Here is a 23,916-nt window from a genome sequence, read left to right on the forward strand (position 1 = left end):
TCAGGAGGGTGAAACAGTAGGCTGCCTGAGTGCCAGGTGGGACAGGGAGGACGAGGTATATTTGGGGTCCTCCAGCAGGGGCCATACGGCCAGCAATTTGAGAAGTTGTATTGAATGTAATATAAAACAACTCTGCATCATTTAAAACTCGTAATATGGCATTATGACATGGATTTTTAAGGAATTAGCTCTCTGGAATCCGTACTGAATAAATAATACATTTTGGCCCACACTTGTTTCCTGACTACAAAATCAAAAGTTGATGGACTAATGCCGTGAAAATTTTTGTGAAAAGGTTAAGAACCCTGTAAGGTGAAACAAAATAGCATGATCCTCAGTGCTGTGGCCAAGTTAGCGTGACCCTCACATGAGCTTAAGGGATTTGAATACCCAGAGAAGAAATAAGAACAAAGACATTTTTGAGGAGGCAGCCAAAAGTCTCATCTCTTTAAAACCATGGAGAACTTCTTGTAGATTTTATCTTGAGAGAACAATATATGGATTGTGAATTAGGATAAAAAGTTTGGCAAGGTTTGGCGTCTTACCACCATAACTTGCTAAGAACTCCATTCCCTACAGTGTTTCTATAATAACGTACAAGACTAGGCCCATGGAAAAAGATCACATTTATGTGGTTGAAATTGTTTTGCTTGGCAAAAAAGATACCGTGCACATCTTGATTTTTAGATATCATGTTTTAAAAAATTAAGTTTGCATCTCTGTGTATAGAACAGCATACACATTAAATAGACACACGCAATTAAACCTTAATTATAAAATGATAAATAGTGAAGCCTTTTAAAGCCTGGACACTGTGACTAAATAAAAGGGCTGCAGAGAAAAAGTACAAAACCTGACATCATGAGCCATGAACTCATTTCGTATAGCTTAAGGTTATGTGCACATAATCATATCCAGACACCTGGCTCTACTTTCTGCAGAGAATTTTGACAAATTCTGGAATTTTGGCTCCAGTTTTAACTAGCGTTAGAAACATTTGCTTAGTGTAATAAAATTAATTTTTAAAAAATCCATTTTCTTTCCCCAAGGTAAAAGGATTCTTCCACTCTTTGAAAGAAAATGGCTCTCAGCTCCGTTGTGTCCAACAAACTATTGAAACCATCGAGGAAAACATACATTGGATGGATAAAAATTTTGATAAAATCAGAGTGTGGCTGCAACATGGAAAGCCTGAACTGCTGTAAGCAACTGTTTCTTGCCAAGTTTCCATGATCTGTAATCACCTGAATATTGTTGAACGTGAATATTTTCAAACTAGAGATTTTTTTTGGTTTTTTTGTTTTTTGGGTTTTTTGGCTCCAGCTGGAGATACTCCCCTTCTCGTCAACTCTATCATTTGACCATTTCTGTGAAAAGACTGGCTAGCAGTTTTTCATCGATAGAACATTGCTTCCATTTACAGGTGTTGCCCTGCAATGAAAACCCAACTGGTGGGCGCTCTACCACAGAGGAGTAAAGTGCTTTATTCTTCTCATTTTATGTTGTACATTTAAATGCCACAGTGTCCAAATCTCTCAGCTCCGTATGTCTGTCATTCATATGCTATTTCATCAGAGCCCTTAGAAGGACAAATAGTGAAGAACCCTAAAGGCCTGGATCAATAGCTAAGAAGGGAAGCGGCTATTCTGGATTTCTCCACATCTGCAGTCCACCCTGTCTTCCTTGCTTCTGGTCCAGATGCTGATCTGTGGAGCCCAAGCCATCAGGTTTCCTTCCCCTCTGGATATTGGTCAATGGAGGGCCCCAGGAGTCTGTCCCTTCTCGAAAAGCAGAGTGCATTTATGGTGATAGGAAACACCTTTCATTTAAAGTTGTACTGGAGAGATTTTTAGGGAGAGGATGCTTTCTCTCTTGGCTCCTCATCTGGCCGATTTTTAAAATTTCTTAAGACCTCACTATTGGTACTTATTGCCAGTACATAATTGCAGTGTCGCCAATAGATGATAATATATTATGAAACTGAAAATATTTGCTTATAATAGCTCAAGTGAAGACAATGTATTCTACAGTTCTGAATTGAATCTTACATAGGAATTTCTGAATGTACATACAAATTTCAAAACAAAAGAATATGACTAATATGAGAAATGTCAAAATGTGTTTCTAATACTTTGGAATAGAGTGGCTTTTACCCAATTCCATTTTTGTACCTATTGCATGGTTGATGGTCTGAGAAATGAAAATAAAAACAAATCACTTGTGATTTCTTACCCAGGCTAGGTTACTTCTTAAAAAAAATGCACAGTCAAGATTTTAATGTAAAATACTTTGCTTTAATTGTATTTCATATCTTGACTAATGAAACAAAAATACTGACTTTCAGTTTGGGTCACCTGAGGAATCTATCTTCATTACTTCTGAAAAGCTCATTTTCTACACAGACACAATATTGCCGAAACAATGTGCAGCAACCCTTTCAGTAATAAAAAGTTGCTTCTTACTCCTAAGCAGACATTGGCAATTATTTTCTCCTTACTTTACGGATAAGAATAAAAGGACTATGTTTGTAGCTTACTTGGGTCATCATGAATACTTGCAAATGCCATCTTAAAGATATTTTTAGTAAAATAAGGAAGGCATATTCTGCATACCTCAAACATTTACTTTTATAGGCATTCTCATTCTCAGATCTCTAGATTCTGGTATGTCATTTAAAAATACTTTTGTATGTGGATGGAACTTAGTAATTCTGCAGCCTTACCCTTGCAAACACATCTGTCAATGTCAAAGGTTTCAGTCCTTTTTTTTTTTTTTTTTTTAACCAAAAGGAGGGAATAACTCCTACCCAAATAGGAAGATTAAGTACAATTAAGTAAAATTCTTCAGGAAGAGTGGTTTTTTTTTTTTTCTTGTTAGAGCCTTGAAAATAATGTAACAGCTGCTTCTTGGATGGGATAGACTTAAAACAGGTGGAATGTGAAGTTTCATAGGTTTGTGCCCAATCTGTAAAGAGTGGTTTTAGGGAATATCAACCAACGTTGATACCTGTTATAAGTAGTGTTACTATTTTTGCTTGCACCCCACATACTGGTGATATTACTTAAGTTTAATGAAGTTAGTTAAACCCTAACAAAAGCTTTAAATTGATGCTAAGGAATGCTGTGCTCTCCGGAAACAAGAAATTTTTATCTTTTTTGTCATATGCACCTCACATCTTTTTTTTTTTTTGGCACCGGGGATTGAACTTGGGTCCTTGTATTTGCGCAGCAGGCATCGAAACCACTGAGCTAAATCCCCAGCCTACACCTCACATCTTTTCATGCATTCACTGCCAGGAAATAAAGATGAAATTAATTATTTATCAAAATTCCATCAATGATACCAGTACAATGCTCATAAACTATTTATTCAGAAAGATCTGAAAAACCCTTCAAAGTTGGTGGATATCAGAGGCTAGTTCTTAAGTTGCTAGGCAGGGGAGGGGGGCAGACTTTTACAAAATACATTTTGATTTGTTAAATTTAACTTCCATAAAGTCAGATAAACAGTGAAAAGACTAAGGTGGCAAATGGCTCTAAGCAAATGACTGCTGTTCAGGTTTTATGTAGAGAACAGAAAACAGTTTAATACCATGGTAAACCAACAGAGTTCAAGACATATGCATATCCTAAGAATTAAATTTTCTTATTTTTGAAACTTGCTACATTATCTAGCCTATCATTTTGCTCTTCTTCTTCTTCTTCTTATGTTTTCAAGTTTCAGTGTGTTTTGTCTGAGTATGCAGAAGTGCTCCCCCCGGCAAAGAATTCACACTAAAAAAGAGATCGGTGCTTCCTGGTTCATCCAGGTTATCTATTATTAATTTATTATTCGCAGCACAAGAGGGAATATGCACCCAATGTACAACATCTTATATTTGACTTATGAACAAAACCCCAAAGAAACATCAAATACAGTTCAAAAGCTCAAGATGAAAGGGGGTAATAGGAAATCAGAACACTGACAAATGTTTAGAGCACTAAGCGCTAAAAAAAATGAAGTGCAAACTGAAAATAGTAATGAGATTAATAGGCACTGTGTGTAGAATGTGCAAAAGTTTGCAATGTTTTTCTCTTTTTTTGGTATTGCTTTAATAAACTTTATCAAATATATTTCTTACAAATATAAAGCTTCCTTTCCCAACTGAAGGCAATTTTTAAAAATTCAGTTTATCAGTACTCAATACAGTAGCACAGGTGAACCAGATAAATTCATCTTCCCTCTGGAAAAGAATAACAAACCAATGTTTATGATGTCAAAAGACTTAACAAATATCACTGTTGAGAAGCCGCTCAGAAAAATTTTTCTGTTGCCAATGCCTTTTGTTCTTCAAAAGTCACCATCCACCAGCTGAAGGCTTTATATGCAGATACCTTGAAAATTTTAGAGAAAAAAAAATCCAGTGAATCATTTGATATGTCACTTTCCTAGCTACAGACACAGAAAATATGCTACTTAGCAGAAGCACTGTATGCAGACAACAAGATGGAATTTCCTGTATGGAACTATGGGTATATTATTTATAGAAAATTTTCCTTAAATTTTGGGAAAAATCTTGGAGTTCTAATCAATATGTCTCCCTCTTAATAGGAAATGAAAATGGATTATGATGAGGGAGATGAACCTGATTTAACCTATGTTTTGATTTCTTTTAGGCTTTGGTCAGTAGCAAGTAGTGTATGCTTTTAGGGCTTAGAGTAAGACTCCTCTTCTGAAGATTTAGATAAGGACCCCTCTCTCAAGATGGATCACAGAGATTCCTTCAACTTTTGGATTTCTTCAGTCACCATAAATTAAAATCAAACACAATAGTTTACTTTCCAACACTGACACAGATATCAGCAGTCAATTTTTTCCTCTGCCTATATTCCAAAATTCCTGCCATTTCTACCAGACTCTAAAGAATACTTCTTCCCACCCTGTCATGTGTTGGTATTTACGGTAATATTAACTGAGGACATTTTACTAAAAGTTGTAACATGCTAATTTTGCACGTTACAAAATACTCAAAGAGGTGGACTTCATTTCTCTTTGCACAACACAGGCTAGGAAAACACATAGTGGTCTTTACTTACAAAGAATGCCTGACTTACCAAATAATGTAAACTTTAACTTGTTTTTTTGTCATCATCTTTTTTTGTATTTTTTTCATCACCTTTTGGCTTGGAAGCTTCCTCCGTTTTCTAGAAGGGAAAGCAAAACTGTCAGCGAGGTCTTTCTTTTCTGGATTAAGTATTTAAAAAAGTGATCCACAAGAGAAAGTTTATGAGAAAATAAACCCTCCTCTTAAGGCTTCTCAGAATTAAAGGGACAGAAGATAGCAGACAATGGAGGAAAATAAGATAATCCTTCTTTCTCTTCTTCATCTGGCCAAAACACTGTGTATTCTTCCCCCTCACTTTTCTAAGGTAAAAATAATCTTAAAAATAATCTTAAAAATAATCAGGGATCCTACATTTCTCATTCCAAATTTATTTCCTAAAAAAGGCCTATGTATGTAACTTTTTAAAAAAATGCACAGGTATTCTTGGATAGGAGTGTTTCATCATTCTCCCATAATCCATCCTTTCTTGTATTTGGAGACATGGCTGCCCAGTTAATGCACACATTATATATGGTTATTATGTTTTCTATTTCTTAAGAGGTTGATAAACTACTTTGTTAAAACTAAATTTAAACAATAAACAAATAAGTATTTAATATACTTGAGATATAATGGTATGAGCAACTTAATTATCAATCATGTTTCTTGTATTTTTGAATGGAATCCATTATAAGATTTCATTATCCTGTAAGAGTTTCGATGCAATTTGACTATAGTTTAAAGCTGTACCTTTAATTTCTTATAATAGAGGACCACAGTTACAACCATGGAGAGGCATGTTCTTTTTTTTTTTTTTTTGTACTGGGGATTGAACTTGGGTTCTTGCGCTTGTGATGCAGGTGGCGGAACCACTGAGCTAAATCCCCGGCCCCCAGTGGCATGTTCTTGAAATTGCAAAGGACACAGAAATTGTCTAATCTACTGTTCTTTCCTAACCCCAGCTTCAGTAATTTTAATAACAGGAAGCTCCCAAATATGCTCCATTAACGCCTAAATCTAAGACTTAAATTGGATCCTATAACTTCTACTCATTAGCTTTCATTCTACTTTCTAGAGCAACATGAAAAATTATTTACTGTCATAGGTTGGATTTTAAATGCTCCCCAAAGATCCATCTGTAAAAGGCCTTTGGGGCTGTGCCTCAAAGAAGACAGTGGTACCCCATCTCTTCCTCTTTGTATCCTAGCATATGATGTGAGCAATCTGTTCTGCCATATGCAAACCACCAGGATGTGCTGCCTCACCAGAAGACCAAAGCAATGGGGCCAGTCATGGACTGGGCCCTCCAAAATCATGAGCCAAAATAACCTTTTCTCTGCCTTGCCTTGGGTATTCATTATAATGATGGAAAACTGAGTAATACATGAACTAGTAGTTCTATTATGTACGAATCCCCTTCTCAGGTCGACCACAGAAACTAACATCTTTCCTGATTTTATTTACTACCTTCCATGGTCTAAAATTTATATAAATCACACACTCTGGTGGTACTGTAATAAGAAAAGGAAATGCAGGCAACTTGAATTGTACTAAGAATTTAGATTTCAAAATATAGATAAAAATATATATGTGTAAAATATACAAACACACATATATACACACCCACACTCATGTAAAGATATATAGATATATAGCTTTTAAAAATTCATTTCATTAGTGAAGTATGCCAGGGGATACTTAATGCTTAAATGTCACTTCTTCTAAATAGCTTAAAATAAGACACTACATCACTAACAGGATAAATCCCATTTTCATGTAACTCCTGAACTAAGTTGTAGTGCATTTATTGCCCACATTTACTTTTGCCGATTCCTTTGCTTTACTTTCATTCTTTGGTGCTTTGGAACTGGAAGCACTCTTCTCGTTTTTGTCCTAAAGCAAAGGAAATGTGGTAAAGTTATTGTTATTATCAATCCATCAAGCAAATAACCACTGGCTGCAGCCAAATTAAACTAGACTATTCTTTGTCGTGGCCTATAGATCTCCACTTTAATTAAATAATAACATTTCAGTAACTTTTTTAATCAATAGTGAACTTACACAGAAATGCTTAAGACATGAGATAAAAAGGCTAAAACTAAGTAGGAAATTGTGGGTCACATTGGTACTCTGCTAAATTGCTGTGTTAGATGATTCACCAAGACCCTATTCTGTTCACCAAAATGGAAGTTATCTGTTATCAAAAAGACAAGAGATTAAAAACTGTTGGTGAAGGTGTGGAGAAAAGAAAACCCCAATACACTACTGGTGGAAATGGTGGTTCCTAAAGAAATTAAAAACAAAATGATCATACAACCTAGAAATTCCTGTTCTGGTTGTATACCTAAAAGAGATGAAATCATCATCTCAAAAAGATATCTGCAGTCTCATGTTCATTGCGGTATTATTTACAACAGCAAAAATATCGAAATGAACTAAATATACTTAGATGAATGAATTTTTAGGAGATATATATATACTTTTATATCTATCAATATCTATATCTATATCTATATCTAGATATAACTCCTATTCGGCCTTTTAAAAGGAGATCCTGCTGTTTGCCACAACATGAATGCATCTAGAGGTGATGGCGCTAAGTGAAATATGTCAGACACGGACAGAAAAATACTGCATGATCTCACTTAGAAAAAAATAACAAGTACTCAAACACACAGATGGATAATACAACCGTGGTTACCATAGCTGAGGCAGAGCGAGAAAGGATTGCAGAGATGTAAAGCCAAAGGAAACAACAGCAAAGTAGAATGAGCAAGCCTAGACTCGTGCACACTATAAAGACTAAACTTAAAAATTATATAGTATTAGAGACTTTTACTCAATAAGTAGATTTTAGCTTCTCTTGTGGCAAAAAAAGTATTCGAAGTGACAGATGTTAACTGCTTCAATATAGCAATCATTTTATTGTGTATATGTATTCCATAATACTATGTTGTAAACCTCAAATACACAAAGATACGCATCCACACAATCAACTGTTTAAAAAAAAAACAACAAAAACATCCCCAGAGCTTGTCTCTTTCTATCAGACTGCCTTTTATGTGCCAATAAACCAAAACCAAGACACTATTTTCAGTGTTACGGTAGAGAAATGTAATAACGAACACAACTGCAAAAAGTTGCAATAGGTTATGTATAAAAATGAAGCCCATTTACTAAATAATGGTATGATTAAGGAGTTTCCAAGAATGTGAAATAGGAGGCTGAAGTGATCTAGAAATTAAATCACCCACTAAGGAAGGGCCGGCAACTCAGCAGTTGGGAGCTGTGCTTAACAACAGCTCAAATGATAGCCAACTGACATCTGCAGAATTTATTCTTCTGAAAACAACAATCAGGATACTCATTTCACTTCTATTCGATTTACAAGGGTGTGGTTAATAAGTAAAATCCCCACAGCTGTTGAATTACACATTGGCTTTTCACTCATTTTTAATTACATGTTTTAGCACCTATTAAATACCAGGCATTTTGATAATGCTGAGCAAGAAGTCAAAGACTCATCACTACCATAGAACAGCATGGCTCAGTGGTGCATGGGTATGTGATGACAGGGAGCCAGCACACAGGGAAGGTGAGAGAGAGGCTGCTAAGCTTGGCCTGGGGAGGGAGGACGGTGAGAGTCCTTCCCAAAGAAGCAGATGCTTGAAAAGAGTCCAGAGGGATGAGGAAAAGTCAATTGGTTGGGCCAAGAGGAAAAGAGAAGGAAGCTCCAGAAAGCAGATAGGCAGGAGCGAGCCTAGGGAGTGAGACCACTGTCACTGTAGATGAGCACAGACAGTGTTAACTGTCATATTACAGTACTGTAGCATCACAATATGGCAAAGAAAAATGGTAGCTTTGGAAATTCTAAAGCAACATGGAAAAGATCGGTAAAACGATGTCAGGCAATGTGTTATAAATGGACTATAGGCACAACTTTGTAAAACATACCTGCAGGAAAAGACCAAGGAAATGTACCAAATAATGCTGTTTGTAGGGTAGTGGAATTCTAGGTATTTTTTCTTTATTTTTAAGTTCTCTTAAAAATAATCCATTCTCGTTAACAATAATCCATTCTCTTAAAAGAATCCATTCTCAACCCAATCTTAAAATAATCTCCCAGTGCTCTTAAAAATAATCCATTCTCAATCCATTCTAGTTTAAAGTTACATATATGTGCACACTCACAGCAATGCCCATCTGTATAGTTCTCTTTTTTTTTTTTGGTACCAGGGATCGAACTCGGGTCCTTGTGCTTGCACAGCAGGTGGCGAAACCACTGGGCTAAATCCCCCGCCCACCATCTGTATATTTCAAAGAGAGTCTATATGAAAAGCACTTACCTTTGCTGTATTCTGTGAGGTTTCTGCAGTTGAGGGGCAGCTGTCCAGATCTCCTGAGAGGACATCGATGGGGTCTTTATCATCTGCAGGCTTCTGAGATATTAATGGAAATAACCATCATGAAGAAGCACAAGGAAAAGGCTACAGGGGCCATTTTCCCACATCATTTAAAAACAAAAGATGTATAATTAAGAAAGAAATCTTGCTGACATTCTTTTCCTTACAGAAATATAAAGGGGCCAATAAAACATGAAAGTTTTGACAACTTTATTTTCTTCTCTTTAACACAAATTTTCTCACCTGGAATACAGTATTCCATGCCTTACAGGGCTTTTGTAAGTAATAAATAACAGGCCAGTAGCACACATACGCTTACATGCATAACTTGGTATATAGGACCAAGCACAGGGTAGGTGTTCAATAAATGTTAGTTTTTTGAAAGAGAAAAATAAAAGATAATGTGAAACAGGGAGATGGATCTTTTGCAAATGGGAAAGGAACCAAGAGATGAGAGAAAACAGTGGGCAGGGAGGGAAAGGGTACATAAAAAGAATTAAGATGTGTCATGTACATGTACTAACTATCCATGAAGAATGCGATCATTATGTGTCACCAAACATGTAGTAATAAAGAATAAGCTTTTACAAAATTTAAAAATGCAAAATAAAGCTATTAATTTCAAAGATCTAATGGAAACATGACACTATGGTATTTACCTTTGATTCTTTTGATTTCTCGGTAGGTGGCTTCGCTGGTTTGTTCTAAAAAACAAGGCAGACTACTGGTTAAGCTTAGATCTTTTTAAAGACTTACTTGGATACTGTCAGCATTTACAGAATCTATCGTGAAATGACTTGGATAAGGAGTTGAGATTTGTGATAACTAATAAATCTGGGTCTGTACCTTTTTTTCTACCAGCTTAGCTTTACCCAATAACTATACTTCAGTAGCTTTAGGGAAAATGTAACACAGACACTAGGAACTTTCTGCCATCAGGTGTTATAATTTATAATTCTATTTAAAAGATTACAAAAGGAACCTGCGTTTTCACATCTTATTAAACTCACTACACTTTGAAAGGATCCAAAGATTATTTTTCAGACAGGATTGTAAATACAAGCCAGGGATTTTCCCGTCTTCAAAGGCAAGAGCATTGAATACATTCCCCAAAGATTTTAAGCAGAGTGAGGTAGTACTACCAAGGCAGGGGAGATTCTTAGCAGGATGCAGAATCACTATCTCGAATACTTTATGGAATTAAGGAGAACTGACGCCTGGAACAGGAGGTGCGGAACCTGACCGTGCCCACCACATGCATCGGTACAGAAAGAGAAGGATGTAACTAGGACTTCTTTTGATTTGATGAGCAGCCCTAAACGGGGTTATTTATTAACTCAGAAGTAGGACAGGGGAAATAGGAAGTGGGGGGCAGGTTGACCTCTGAATACCGGGCTTCCATGTTAAGGACAGAAAGTCAGGGACTTGTGACTGTGACTATGGTGTTCCCTGTCCTCAATGGTAGAGGCGAAGAGAGAGCCAGGTGGTCTTGGAGTCGCCATAGTTATTTGTCCTATTAAGTGTCCCAACACGAGCCCCTTCTCTGCTTTTCTTAAATAGAGACTGCTTCCTTTAAAATCCTTTGGCTGTGGTTATTTTTATAGCCTTTTCTTGAAACAATAATTCTTCTCTCTACATTTCTAGGAATCATTATTAAGCATCAGTGAATAACTGGCCATCATTCAACTCTGTTTATACCACAGGGCCCAACATATGAATATAAAATGATATTTGCTCAAATAAATATTAATGGAAATCTAGAGAGTCTGCTCGTCACCGCTGGGGACACATTAGAAGCAGACGGTCAAAATACATTTTTATGCTGTCGTACAAAAGCGCATCTTCTATTCATTTCAAGAGGGGTTGTAAATTAAAAAGCTTTGTAGCATAAACCCGGTCTAATCATTTGCCTCAGGTTACCTGCCCATCGCCTTCCAGGAGATGTCTGTAGTCAGGCGGGATGGTGTCATCCCTTTCCCCCAGCTTGTCTCTGTGCTCAGCCTTAGCTTTTTCCTAGAAACATCACCAGATATAATCACCATTCATTTCCTTCTTCACACAGAAACCCTTCATCACTCAGCATTTATTGTACTTTTCTGAGGCAAAACATATGGTCTGTTTTCATTTTTTAAGCAACAGAACAACAAAACGGATGACAACAGACAGTTGGTGAACAAACATGAAACCACGTTTCTGTGTCAACCCATATCTATAATTTCTCCATCTGTATTTTAAATTGAAATGGAGGGTTAAATAATTGTCCTCAGAAACTATGTTAGCACCTTTTTGTTAAGACCAAAGGTAAAAAATGGTATTTTTTTTTCTGTTTGAGTTTTACTTTGCAAATAAAAAATTAGGTCACTGTACCTTGGCATATAGGGAGGTAATATTTACTACTTGGAATATTTTTAAGCAACATTGAAGGACTAGGATAGCAGCAAATCTGAATGGATGTGTGTGGGCTGCAGGGTTTTTTTGTACCGGGAATTGAACTCAGGACCACACACTTGCTGGGCAGGCACTGCGCCACTGAGCTACATTCCCAGGCCTGGGCTGCTGGTGAGAAGCTAGGGCCATCCCAGCATCCCCACCATGAGGCTTGGCTGGTCTCCGGCCCAGATTCTATGGTCCTCTTTCTACCCCCCTGCCCAGTGGAGTACAGATTTATTTTTCTGCATTGTTATAATTTTACTTTCCAAATACAGGTCAATTTCATATCAATATTCTTATGATCACAATAGGATCAAGCTCTAGGGAACTTTGAAAGGCTTTGTCTTTGGGACATTGATTAGGCTGGCCAGACAGTTAATTCCTTCTTGGTTCCAAACCATGATCCAGACAGCTGAAATGGATTGCTAAGTACTGCGTAATGTTTAGCATATATAAAATGAGTATCTACTGTATAAAATATGTGGAGTTAACCATGTTCTTCCAGACACACTGCTAGCCCAACGATCTCTCATTCAGAGCTTGAGCTCATTTAGTAAGGCCTGGAGAGAAGGCTGCTGGGGAACCCTCCAAATATGTGACCTCTGCCACTACAAGTACAGGATGTGTCCACTTAAAAGATGCATATACATGTGTATCACATATGTGATGTCCTTACTCTCAGACAAGACCAGGGAAAGTTAATGTAAAAAGATAATAAAGTTAAGAAAGCATAGCTCTGCTTTTCCATCATTACAAAGTCCCTTCTCTTAAACAGAACATTTGTGTATAATGGAATCTGTGCCATAAACAAAATCTTCAGTGAGAAATAAAGAAATCCACATAAATCATAGAACAGGGAAAAAAATGAGACTTAAGTCACCCCACTGTTCAATATTTTCGGATAATGTCAAAAGTGTCTTTTTTCCTTTTCTGTTAAAGGGAGGGTATTTTATGCTGTAAAAATGTTAAAATTTCACTGATTAGTGATTTTCTTTTACCTTTACTTTATCCTCCATTGGTTTGTTCTCATCTGGGTCAGGCTGCCTTTGCCCGAGACTGTCAGAAAGTTTATCCAAAGCATCATCCAGTTCTTTGTCACTCTTCTACAAAGTAAGCGATTCTGGATTAGTCACTGGTTGGCCAAATTGGATCAGAAGCAAATCAGCCCAGTAGCCCCATCTTTTAAGGACTGGTTTACTGGAAGAGCAAGACATCTGGGAACGTGACAAGGATGTAACCAGAGTCAGAGAAGTGCTGAGAGTGAAAGGGAGACAGAGCAGCACCATCTTCAACCTAATGATAGGGTTGGAGGACAAAGGCCATCCACCCACCTGCCCAGCTCCTGGTGACTAACCCCCTCCACTCTGTGAAAGTCTCAGTGACGGTCGGGACCACATTCCAGCAAGAGACCTAGTGAAGATCACCTAGAGGGTCTCAATCCAAATGAACCAATCTTTTTCATTTTGAAATTAAACATGACAAAAAACTGGATGTGATAATCCTATGATGTTGTCAGATGTTTAACAAGCAGACTTTTTTAAAAAGGATGAGCATTTCTTTGGCTTTATGAATATGTGCTAAGAGCAGATCCAGAATGGTACATTTCATTAAGTACAGTAGGATCAAGTACAGGCTGTGGGAAGCCATAGAAGCTAGCGCCCAATACTTTCACGAATACAAAACCCCAAAGACAATCTGGTGTCACTAGAGTATAGAGTGCTTCTCTGCCAAATTAGGGATAAGGGGCTTCAAAAGACTGAAGAGAATTTCTGAACTGGTAGGCAATCTAAAATAATTTATTTCTCTGAACATTTGCTTTTATATATTTTAGGTGGAGTATTTAATCTCTCTGAGCCTAAACTTCTTGAGCTGCGAAATGTGAATAATACTACTTATAAGTCCATGAGAGCACTCGATGTTGACAACCAGTAAATTATACATTATTATTAATATTATAGTGAAATCTCAAGAATATTTTTCAAGATGTTTTTCAAAAACAATGTATACAAAATGTTGACTTCCATATTTGCACAAAAGGTGTTTAATGTCCACATTATACAAGACACCCTAGTGGGTTCTATCCAACACTGTAGAGTACTTTCCAGTGATTTCAAGTTTTATCCAGTTTTATTTGGTGCCCATGACAATTTTCTGGATAACCTGGAAGGATTTTTTGGAGGAAACAAATCTGAAGTCATGTTGCTAAAAAGTGGAAGGGAATCCAGGTCTCTGAACTGAGTTCTTCCCTGTCATGCTTGATCGCATCCAACATCTTCCCGTGTTCTTCTGAATAAGGTTTTCCTGTTGGGAAATTTTACTATACAGCTCTTTAAACACATCTCAGGATACTTTCTGTGTCACTGCTGGTGATGGTCTGATACCCCCAGAAAAGAAAACTCACAGGAATTATGATGGTTCAGTTGACTCTTTGGTACTCGAGTATATTTATTTAAATAAAGCTTTTTACCTAATTTTAGTGACATCATCAAATAAAACTAACTAAAATTAGACACTGTTGGGAAAGTGATTTGAGACGAGTCATTCTAAAGGTGAAAGCCCTTTGATTGTTAATATTTACTAATAGCCTCAATTACGGCAAAAAACCTCTGGCCTGTGTACATATAAGGATGACTATGTGGAAGGCAGCCTGCCTGGGTTATTACTGATTCTTTCTTCCTGTGGCATGGGGTCTTTTGTCATTGTGGATATGTTCACACACATACATACATGCACATGCATGGGTACGCACACTCATACATACATACATGGTGTTTTGCTGGTTTAAGCTCTTCATTAGAGTCTAGGCTCACAGCTGCTAATGGAGAAATACCTGGGGCCCAGTCTGGACTTTGTCAGCTGTGCCTCTGGATATTTTCAGATGATCCTGAGCTGAACCAGCAGGATGAAAAAATGCATCCAAATCTCAAACTATAGCACTAAGTAAGCTTTGATGCTACATCAAAAAGAAAGGAAGCACAGCTGACTGCAGGACAGCAAGTTCATTCATCTCCATCTAGCAAACAAGGCACTGTTCTCAATTGGAGAGAATGGTGACCTGGTGTAGGGAAACCCTTTATCTTTGATGTGCTGTGGATAATGTATAATTTGGCACTGCACAGATGATTAATCAAGAAAGTCTGGAAAAGCTCTGGTCCCACAGCCTTTCCTTAGAGCATGTAAATAATTAAAACAATATTGATGCTCAGGTTTTTCTACAGCTAGCATGAAAATGACAAATTGTTACTAGTATGAATGAGAAGAAAACAATGTCATTTCATGAAATGTTTGTACATTTTTTTGGAGATGGTTAAACACTAAACAATTAAAATAAATGATGTTAAACTGTGGATAGAAAATTACGGCATGTAAAAAATCATAAAGAAAAAAATCAATTACCAAGAAAAGTAAGAAAAATTTAAAATCTAGTTCATAATATATACATGATATTTATTCCACATTTGCAGTTCTGATAAAGCAACAGTCATATTAAGTTTCTTGGCTGTAATATTATATATATGTATATGTATATATTTCCATTTAATCATTTTATAGATATTCTCTACCATCTCCCTAAATGATAAATTGAAGCTCTTCTGAAATGGAAGGTACCTGATCTTTCTAATAATTTTGTCTATTTTATTTTCTATGAGCAGCTGTCCTATTTTCTTTCTTGTTGAAGTTGCTAGAACAAATATTTATCTCCCAAATAAGATATGCCACTTACCACAGTGTCTGGGGGTGGGCCTGCTGAGTGCATGGCTGAAGCTGGGGCTTGGGAAACCACTTCAGAGATGACAGCAGAAAGTTTAGCATCGTCAAACTTCTTTCATTAAAAAAAAATTATCAGTAATATGTTGTATAGAACATTATGCCCACAACGCCACCACTTTAAATACAACTCTTAAGAAACTTTTATGACGGTTCATTCTCTTGATTCAAATGCAGGCATAGTAGCATATAATCTTTTTTTTTTTTCTTTGGTACCAGGGATCAAACTCAGGACCTCGCGCTTGCAAGGCAGGTGGTGGAACCACTGAGCTAAATCCCTGGCCCCATAGTAGCATATAATCTTAAAAGCAATTTTTCTACTTCCTTTACCATAATACTATTTTAAATGATTTCTATTTCATATTCATTCTGGTAAATGAGATTTTCAATAATCTAATGATTAGAGTTCTGTGCTTTGTTTACATATTTCCTGTTGCATATTTAAGATATTCAACATTTTTTAGCTTTTTCATAATTAATTGCTCTAAGTTCTAGAAATGAGTCTTTTTATAGTATTAACTATTCAATATTCCACTAAACTTCTCAGAAATGGCTAGGAGTTTATATTGCTGAAAAAAAGACTGAGCATATATATTTTCCCAAGGCCTTGCTTGCAAAAAATTAAGATTTTTATCACGTGGAGATATTATAGCAATTTTTTACATCTACAAATTAAAGTGATTTTAACTAGCATTCAATGAGGTTTTAGGACATGGACTGTAGTAACTTGCAGAAGCAGCTACAGAATACCACCTTTTTGTGACATTCTTATGTCACGTGAAAACTGAGTGTTAAATATTTAAAAGAATTATCTTTAAACATATGATGGAAGGAAATTTTAACAATAATTATAATGGGGCTGGGGATTTAGCTCAGTGGCACTGCACCTGCCTTGCAAGCACAAGGTCCAGAGTTTGATCCCCAATACAGCAAAAGAAAAAAAGAATAGTTCTAATCTCCTCTTCAGTTTTCCTTTGTTTAGGGTTTATGAATTGTTCTACTTTGCTTTTTATTGTTTAAAATGTCATAGAAAATTGTTGTACATAATGTTTCCTAATATTTTAACTCTTGTACTAGTTGTCATATATTCAATTTTTGCATTAAATTTTACTTTGTTTTAAAGTTTTTTCTCTATTATATCTGCTAGTGCTTTATAAAATGTTAGACATTCATAAAAACCAACTGATGACTGGGTTTGACCTATCAAAAACTGAATTGATCTCTTACAATAACTGTTACATTTACATTCCTCTTATTTTATTTTATTTCTTTGGTATCGGGGATCGAACTTGGGTCTGCGCTTGTGCAGCAGGAGGCGAAACCACTGAGCTAAATCCCCAGCCCAATTCCTCTTATTTTAAAATTTTACTTGTTCGTTTTTTTTTTTATTCTGGTACTGGGGACTGAACTCAGGACCCTGCACTTGTGAGGCAGGAAGCAGAACCGCTGAGCTAAATCCCCAGCCCAAAATTTTACTTGTAAGATTTTTCTTCTTTACATTTGCCAGCATCTTAGAAAGTATTAGTTTTTTCAAAAGCAACAACCCATGCATGCAGCTGTTCTCATTTCCTGTCATGCTTAGTGCTATACTTCAGATGCTCTAGGCTTCCTAGTCTTCTTCCGGGTGGTTACTATATCTTTTAGAAACAAATTCCAAATTTAATAAACATTTGGTATATCACGTTTTTCTTTCCATCACAGATAAAAGCATTATCATGATCTATTACGATAATAAAAACATCTCACAACTACTGCTTTGGCTACTTCTCAAAGATTTTAATTTGCAAAATCTTGAATTTTTAAAAATAGTCTATTCTGGGCCCAGGGATTTAGCTCAGTGGCACCATGCCTGCCTAGCAAGCACAAGGTCCTGAGTTTGATCCCTGGTACTGAAAAAATAAATAAATAAAAATAGTCTATTTTGAATTTACTTCTTGATTTCAATATTATTAGAGGAATATTTTTAAATTTTTATCTTTAAATAGAATTTCTGTTCCATTTTATTATGATCAAAAAACATAATATATACCATTACCCCTCAAAGTTCTTGGGACTGCTTCCCAAATAATTTTCTAGTTTGTACATGTGATTTTTGGTTATGTTTATTTTATTAGCTATACTGTTGGCACTATTAATTTTCTTTGCTAGATTGTTAATTTTTTTAAGAGTAGCTCTTTTTAAGGTTTTTTTTTTTTAATCTCAAGTCATTTCTCTGCTTAAACACCTTCTCAAGGTGAATGTGGGGATGCCATATACATTCAGAGTTCCAGTTCGGGTTCCTAAAAGAGCCATAACTATGGTAATAATAATAATGGCAGTAGATCTGACTTCTAATAGTTTGTTTTGTTAAACAAATTTTTATCTATGTTGATACTTTTTCTTCTATTATCTTTATCCAGTTTTAGGATTAGCACGATATTGATTTCCTAAAATCAGGGGAGAAGTGTTCCTTCTTTCTTCTGCTTTAAATGTTTGATATAATTTATCAGTTAAAATGTATATCAGCCTGTTGTTGTCATATAGGTGGGTTTTCAAGCTAGGAATATACTTTCTTTAATAGGTGCTATTCAAATTTTATATTTCTTCCAGAGTCAGTTTTATTAATTTATCTTCCAAGATACTTCTTAGAAGTTGTCAAATTTATTTCAAAACAGATTTTTGTAATATGCTTTCTATATCCTTTTAAATTCTGTAAAATCTGTGGTAATGTCTCCTAGATCTTAATATTGTAATTTAAAAAATGTATAACAGATATTGTGTAACAGGAAGAAAAGGTCTAAAGGAGCAGGGGAATTGGGAGGGGTAGGGAAAGGGAAAAAAGGGAAAGGAAAAAATATGAGAAGAGGAAAAAAATGGAAACAAAGTCTTTACAAATAGGGAAGGGTGGAGGGGGTGAAAGGAGGGCAGGGGAAGGGGACAAAAGAAGAACCAAGATACATCATGTAAAGGTACAGGATCCCAATGATGAATGTAACCGTATTTCATACCTAAAATGTACCAATAAACTTAATGGAAAAAATTCCTAATAAAAAAAATAATAATAGCAGTCATAAAGAGAAAGAAAACTAAGGGCTTGCTCCCCACTATTGGCTTGCATAGTCTCCACTGTTGTAATGAGATGATTCCGTATTCCTGGGATACTACTCATGCTGTTTGTTTCTCTACATCTTACAGTTTTTAAGCCAGGCCTGGGTGCCTCTCTGAAATGTGCTCTGCTTATACAGAGGAGCTCAGGAGGAAGGTCCCGGGCTGGTGACTGCATGGCATGATGCTTTGAGGGGTTCAGTGAGGACCATACACTGAGTAGTACCCCCTTTCTGAAGGCTTACTGCTTCAGCAAGAGCAAATATTCAGGCAACTCCATGAAATCATCATTTCTTATTCTATTTTCCAACTGATAAATTTTCTATGCCATTGTCCACTTAGGACTCTGTTAAAGTATCTTCCAATTGACTGTCCACAGTATATTCAGTGGCTTAGAAACTGGGTTTGCTGTTAATAGATAACCCGGACCTTAGAGTTTTGTAAATTTGAGAACTCTTAACAGACTTGTATGTGTGCCTATTGCAAGACATAAACATCCTACAATAAAGAAGCCCGCTTGGTATTTATTACTCAACAATGTCCACATTTTCCAGCAAAAGAATGCCCTTAGAAGGACTATTATGTATGGAGCTAAGTTTCCCTAGGAAGAAATTTGGAAAATGATAAATATTAGAAGTGGTCTGCAAAATGACTGTGGATAAGTCAAACCTTACATTCTTTTTCCTAAGAGGACCTGGTGATATTAGTACATGTTCACCGGTCCAGTTATGAGACTGTGGAAACACTGTCCACTGTTACAGAGCAATATTTCAAGATGGAACACATTTTTATTGGTCACAGCGAGTTGAGGACCATTACTTTTATAACTGTTTGTTTAGCTCCCAAGTCAGACTGTAGGCTACAAGTTTCCATTTATTTCTACCAAAAGTAGACTAGGAGTTGGGGACTTACAAGAGAGGAGGTATCTGCAGGACTGGAGAAATCCTGAGACAGCGCATCAAGAAGGAAGTCATCGCTCAAGGGCTGCAAAAACCAGAAAAAGTTTCAACAAAAACGACCAACATCTGCCTGCTCTTGCAAATGTTGTCAGTACTACATGCCAATCAGGTCAGTAAAAGAAAAGCTACCCCCCCTTCCCAAATTTTTTAAATGTACAACTCAATAGTTTTATTCAATGTTATTCAATGTTATTCAAATATATATTAAACTATCATCAAGGTCAATATTTGAAAATATTTATTACTTCCAAAGACAACTGTGCACTTTAGCTATCAACTCTATTCCCCGATCCCCAAGCAAGCATTAATCTACTTTTTGTCTCCCTGTGTCTTTCTAGACATTTCCGTGTAAGAGAAATCATATGATGTGTGGTGTTTTGAGACTGGCTTCTTTCTTCTAGCATAATGGTTTCAAGATTCATCCATAGTGTATTACACTTCAGTACTCCATTCCTTTTATGACTGAATACCATTCCATTCTTTCCCAAATTATCAGTTATCAATCAGTGCCAAAGAGAGGGATATACTCATAGAAAACTGGTTTGCTTACTGGAAGTGGTTTCTTGGCCTCTTTTGGCAGGAGTGGTTTTCCATCTTTATCCTATTCAGGGGGGAAAACATCATTGAATCATTTTATACTTTATCCCAACTATGAAACCTGTACCCACTGCAAAGAATCCATAGATTACACCTGCTGCTGTATACTTTAAATTGGATTCATCATTGCAGGAAACAAATTCTATTAGCAGAGAGTGCACTATTATTAAGTTCATATCAGCAGGTTGCTCACATGCACCAGGTATTCCCAATGCACAGGGTCTGCACACCAGTTTAGGCATCGTTTGTGGCCCCAAAAGCCCAGAGACCAGCGGTGTAGGACAAACACACACAACCATGTCATGTAGAGTGTGAAGGTGTGGTGGGGATTTGTGGACAGTGCACCCTCATCTATCTGGGGTGGGTTTTGAAGAGATTGCCTGGAAAATTCTGGCTAACTTTATAAACCACGCATCCAACTAACATGCATTAATTATGTGCCAAGCTCCAACCTAAGCCCTGGGAATGCACAGAAAATAGCAGCAAGTTCTGCTCTCAGGGAGCTGGTCTTGTGGACGGGATGCTCTGAAACTCAAGGCTCAGATTGTGTCTCACCTTATCTGACTCTAAGTGCTACTTTTGAACAATAGGACAAAAATGATAAGTCATTTGGGCTACTCGTGGAAGAAGATCTGTAAATTAATGGTACATCCCATTTATACACAGACAAATCTGTAAGTCCAAGGATGTAGATGAAGATTTCTTCTGAGAATTTTGTCAAAGTGGGTTTTTATTCATTTTGTTGCATATATATAAAACATGTGGTACAAGGGTCTAGAGATGTCACCTGCTTCCCTTAACATAAACTCCTCTCCCCTTTTCCTTCTGCTCTGCAGTTCACTTGCATCTTCTGACCTCCCTTCAATTCAGAAGGAAAGCAAACTTGGGCCTGTTCTGTACCACCTGTTCACTGCAATGGCATAAATGAGCCAGATGACACATGGGACCAGGGAGACCTCACTGCTACACAAAGTGAAACTGATCTCCCATCTTCATGCACTGAAAGCTGGTCAAGGGCAGTTGCTCTCCATTGTAGGTGGCAGGTCAGTTGCTTTCTGCTTTCACTGAATTTCAGTAGCAGTGTTTCAGTGATTAGCATTCTCTGACCACTTTATTTCACGGTAGTTTCATTCTCCCCTGAACTTATCTCACATATTATTAGCTATCTGTTGCTTTACAAAGCTTCCAGGGGTCTACTTGATCTGTCATTTAAATGCAGCTTTGTTATCCATCAACCACAAGGAGCAGCTTCCTGAGGGCAGACCTCAGACTTCCCCTTCCAGACATTCAATGCAGAGGTCCACACATCTGCCCTGTTTAAAAGTGACTGCATTTAACTTATGAGGTTCACAATGAGGTCTTCCTTTTTGTCACTTAATTCTGTACAACCTGTACTTTAAACATAAAGGAAATAGGTCAACTTATCACTTTATTCAACGGTAAACAGGCTTTCATGTTTTCAATTTATATCTAAAGTTGAAAATTTTTCCTAATAGGAAATATGTTTCTCATTTTCTATTTCCTACCTGCATAAGATTTTATACATTCTTGTATTGTAGCAAACCACGTGTTTGAAGGGAAAACATCTATAGCCTAGGCATTAGATTTCTTTCACCTAAAGAAGGACTGAAAGTCCACTTATGAGTATTTTAGCTTTATATCTGGTGTTCTAACAGGATATCTGTGGATTAATACTATTTAGTGTTTTAAATATTAATAAACAAGATCTTTATATTCCAGGTCTATTCCCATGTCTTTTCTTTATGTATATAAAGTTGATTATTCAAAATAAAACATGAAGGTGCCAGGGATTTAGCTCAGTGGTTCTGCTGCCTGCCTCTCAAGTGCAAGGACCTGAGTTCGATCCCTGGTACCAAGAAAAAAAAAAGACAAAAATAAATAAATAAAATATGAAAATATCCCAGCCTGTTTACCTTGACTTCTTCTAATCTATAATCAGGAGGAATTGTTTCTTCTTTTTCACCAAGTTTTTCACGGTCTTCCTCTTTGGCTTTCTCCTGAATAAAAATCATACCATTTTCCCTGTTAATATATCTTTTTTCTATGAAATGGATATCTGTGTGATTAAAATTTGAAGTAAACTATTCTATCATTAGGTTCATATTTACATATGACCATATGTTGAGACTTCCCCTGGCAATTTAATCTGTGATACGGTATCCAATTTTAACAGGCTCAGAACACTACTCACAGGCTGCTAGGTAGGAAGCAGACTGTAAGGAGCAGTGGGCAGCAGCTGCTTCTCCCAAGTCCTTAGCACTGGGACTATAGGTGAGCGAAGGTGAAATGCAGCACATGTGGATCTATGCATGCTATTCTTTTTTTTTTTCACATTACTTTAATTTGGGTTTATACATTACATTTTTAATCACTTACTGAGAACGTTATTTCAAATAATCTCATCAGGAAAATGACAAAAAGATTCTAATACATATTCTGTGATTCTTATGCCACAACCACCACTGCTATGAGGTCATTTAATAGAAAACAAATTGTACTGACTCATCTTTCCATTTGCCCATTCATTATAAATACAAATTAAATGTAGTTTAAAAATATTCTCTAAAAATTTCTGTCAAAATTAGCAAAATATACCTTCTATTTCTAAAGCCAACATTTCATATATAAAAAGAATATTTACAAGCATGTGATATCATTCTATATGCAGCTCCGTTTCTAAAGAAAATTTAAAAACTATCATGGGCTATACTGTGGGCTTTTCTGATTCAAAGAATTACTTCACAAAACTGTTAATGATCAATGCTTTTTATTACATTTTTTTCAGTGTAATAACATTAAAATAATTCTATCCTTTATTCATGCAATTTTGCAAGCTGAGGAATAAAGATATAAACATGCAAGAGCTTTTCTTAAAGCAAGTAAGATGAACAGAGGCTAAAATTATAGTTATTGATAAGCCGAAGACTGATCCTGACCCTAATAACACCAAAATCAAAGTAGCTCTTAGTCAGAAAAATGCTGTAGTGGTGCACAACAACTTATGGTCTCCTTAGTGGTTTATTTGAGGTGATATTTTTAAAACTGCTAACATGTATTAACTCTTAATAAAAAGTAACTAGTCAAAAGTTTAGAACGTTCTGATCAAAATGGGTCTGAACATGCCTTTCCAATCCCTGCTGGTCATAGAGGGAACTGCTCACTGCTCATTGGGCACACCTTCCAGTGACTTGTGATCACATGTTCTTCAAATTTCCTTTGCCACTATTCATCCACTGTGGTGTTAAAACACTGGAGCTTTCTCAGGCTAAGCTTACTAAACAGGATATGTACAGTTATAGACAAAGCCAGCTGGTCATTTTTTGTGGATAATTTTTTAAATCCAAATTTATTGGGGAGGAGTATTTAATAATAATCATTTTCTAAAAGTATCTGAATTTCTGTACCTTGACTTTATCCACCACAGGTTTTCCATCTTCTGAATCTGGCTCCTTTTTCCCCAGACTACCGGCCAGGGCCTCTACAGCATCATCTGGCACTGTGCTTCTCTGGAAGGACATAGGTGGAAATACTAAGTAGGAGCTGAGTCACTCAAACTCTATCAAACAATTCA

The 23,916-nt window shown here is 36.4% G+C and overlaps 2 protein-coding genes across 32 annotated transcripts in view; one reads left to right on the forward strand and one right to left on the reverse strand.

The window, feature by feature from the left end:
• Erap1 (endoplasmic reticulum aminopeptidase 1) overlaps positions 1 to 2,468 on the forward strand; it is a 35,357-nt gene extending 32,889 nt beyond the window's left edge. For both annotated transcript variants that reach the window (XM_021255793.2, XM_004841716.3), the window contains one exon: positions 1,050 to 2,468. In XM_021255793.2, the coding sequence (XP_021111452.2) occupies positions 1,050 to 1,205 (156 nt within the window). In that variant the 3' untranslated portion in view covers positions 1,206 to 2,468. The remainder of the gene's footprint in view (positions 1 to 1,049) is intronic.
• Positions 2,469 to 3,785: 1,317 nt separating this feature from the next.
• Cast (calpastatin) overlaps positions 3,786 to 23,916 on the reverse strand; it is a 133,694-nt gene continuing 113,563 nt past the window's right edge. For 20 of the 30 annotated variants that reach the window (XM_087180930.1, XM_087180936.1, XM_087180923.1 and 17 more), the window contains 12 exons: positions 23,750 to 23,851; positions 22,259 to 22,342; positions 20,278 to 20,328; positions 19,681 to 19,752; positions 15,641 to 15,739; positions 12,915 to 13,019; positions 11,407 to 11,499; positions 10,146 to 10,190; positions 9,430 to 9,522; positions 6,905 to 6,976; positions 5,094 to 5,183; positions 3,786 to 4,373 (listed from right to left, as the gene is read on the reverse strand). In XM_087180930.1, the coding sequence (XP_087037056.1) occupies positions 5,109 to 5,183; positions 6,905 to 6,976; positions 9,430 to 9,522; positions 10,146 to 10,190; positions 11,407 to 11,499; positions 12,915 to 13,019; positions 15,641 to 15,739; positions 19,681 to 19,752; positions 20,278 to 20,328; positions 22,259 to 22,342; positions 23,750 to 23,851 (891 nt within the window). In that variant the 3' untranslated portion in view covers positions 3,786 to 4,373; positions 5,094 to 5,108. The remainder of the gene's footprint in view (positions 4,374 to 5,093; positions 5,184 to 6,904; positions 6,977 to 9,429; positions 9,523 to 10,145; positions 10,191 to 11,406; positions 11,500 to 12,914; positions 13,020 to 15,640; positions 15,740 to 19,680; positions 19,753 to 20,277; positions 20,329 to 22,258; positions 22,343 to 23,749; positions 23,852 to 23,916) is intronic. The other 10 variants (XM_087180939.1, XM_087180932.1, XM_087180934.1 and 7 more) reach the window with 3 other exon arrangements.

The sequence above is a fragment of the Heterocephalus glaber genome, unplaced genomic scaffold (assembly GCF_053883595.1).
Source record: "Heterocephalus glaber isolate CG9 unplaced genomic scaffold, H.glaber_assembly_v1.0 deba00001465, whole genome shotgun sequence".
In the NCBI taxonomy this organism is placed as follows: Eukaryota; Metazoa; Chordata; class Mammalia; order Rodentia; family Bathyergidae; genus Heterocephalus; species Heterocephalus glaber.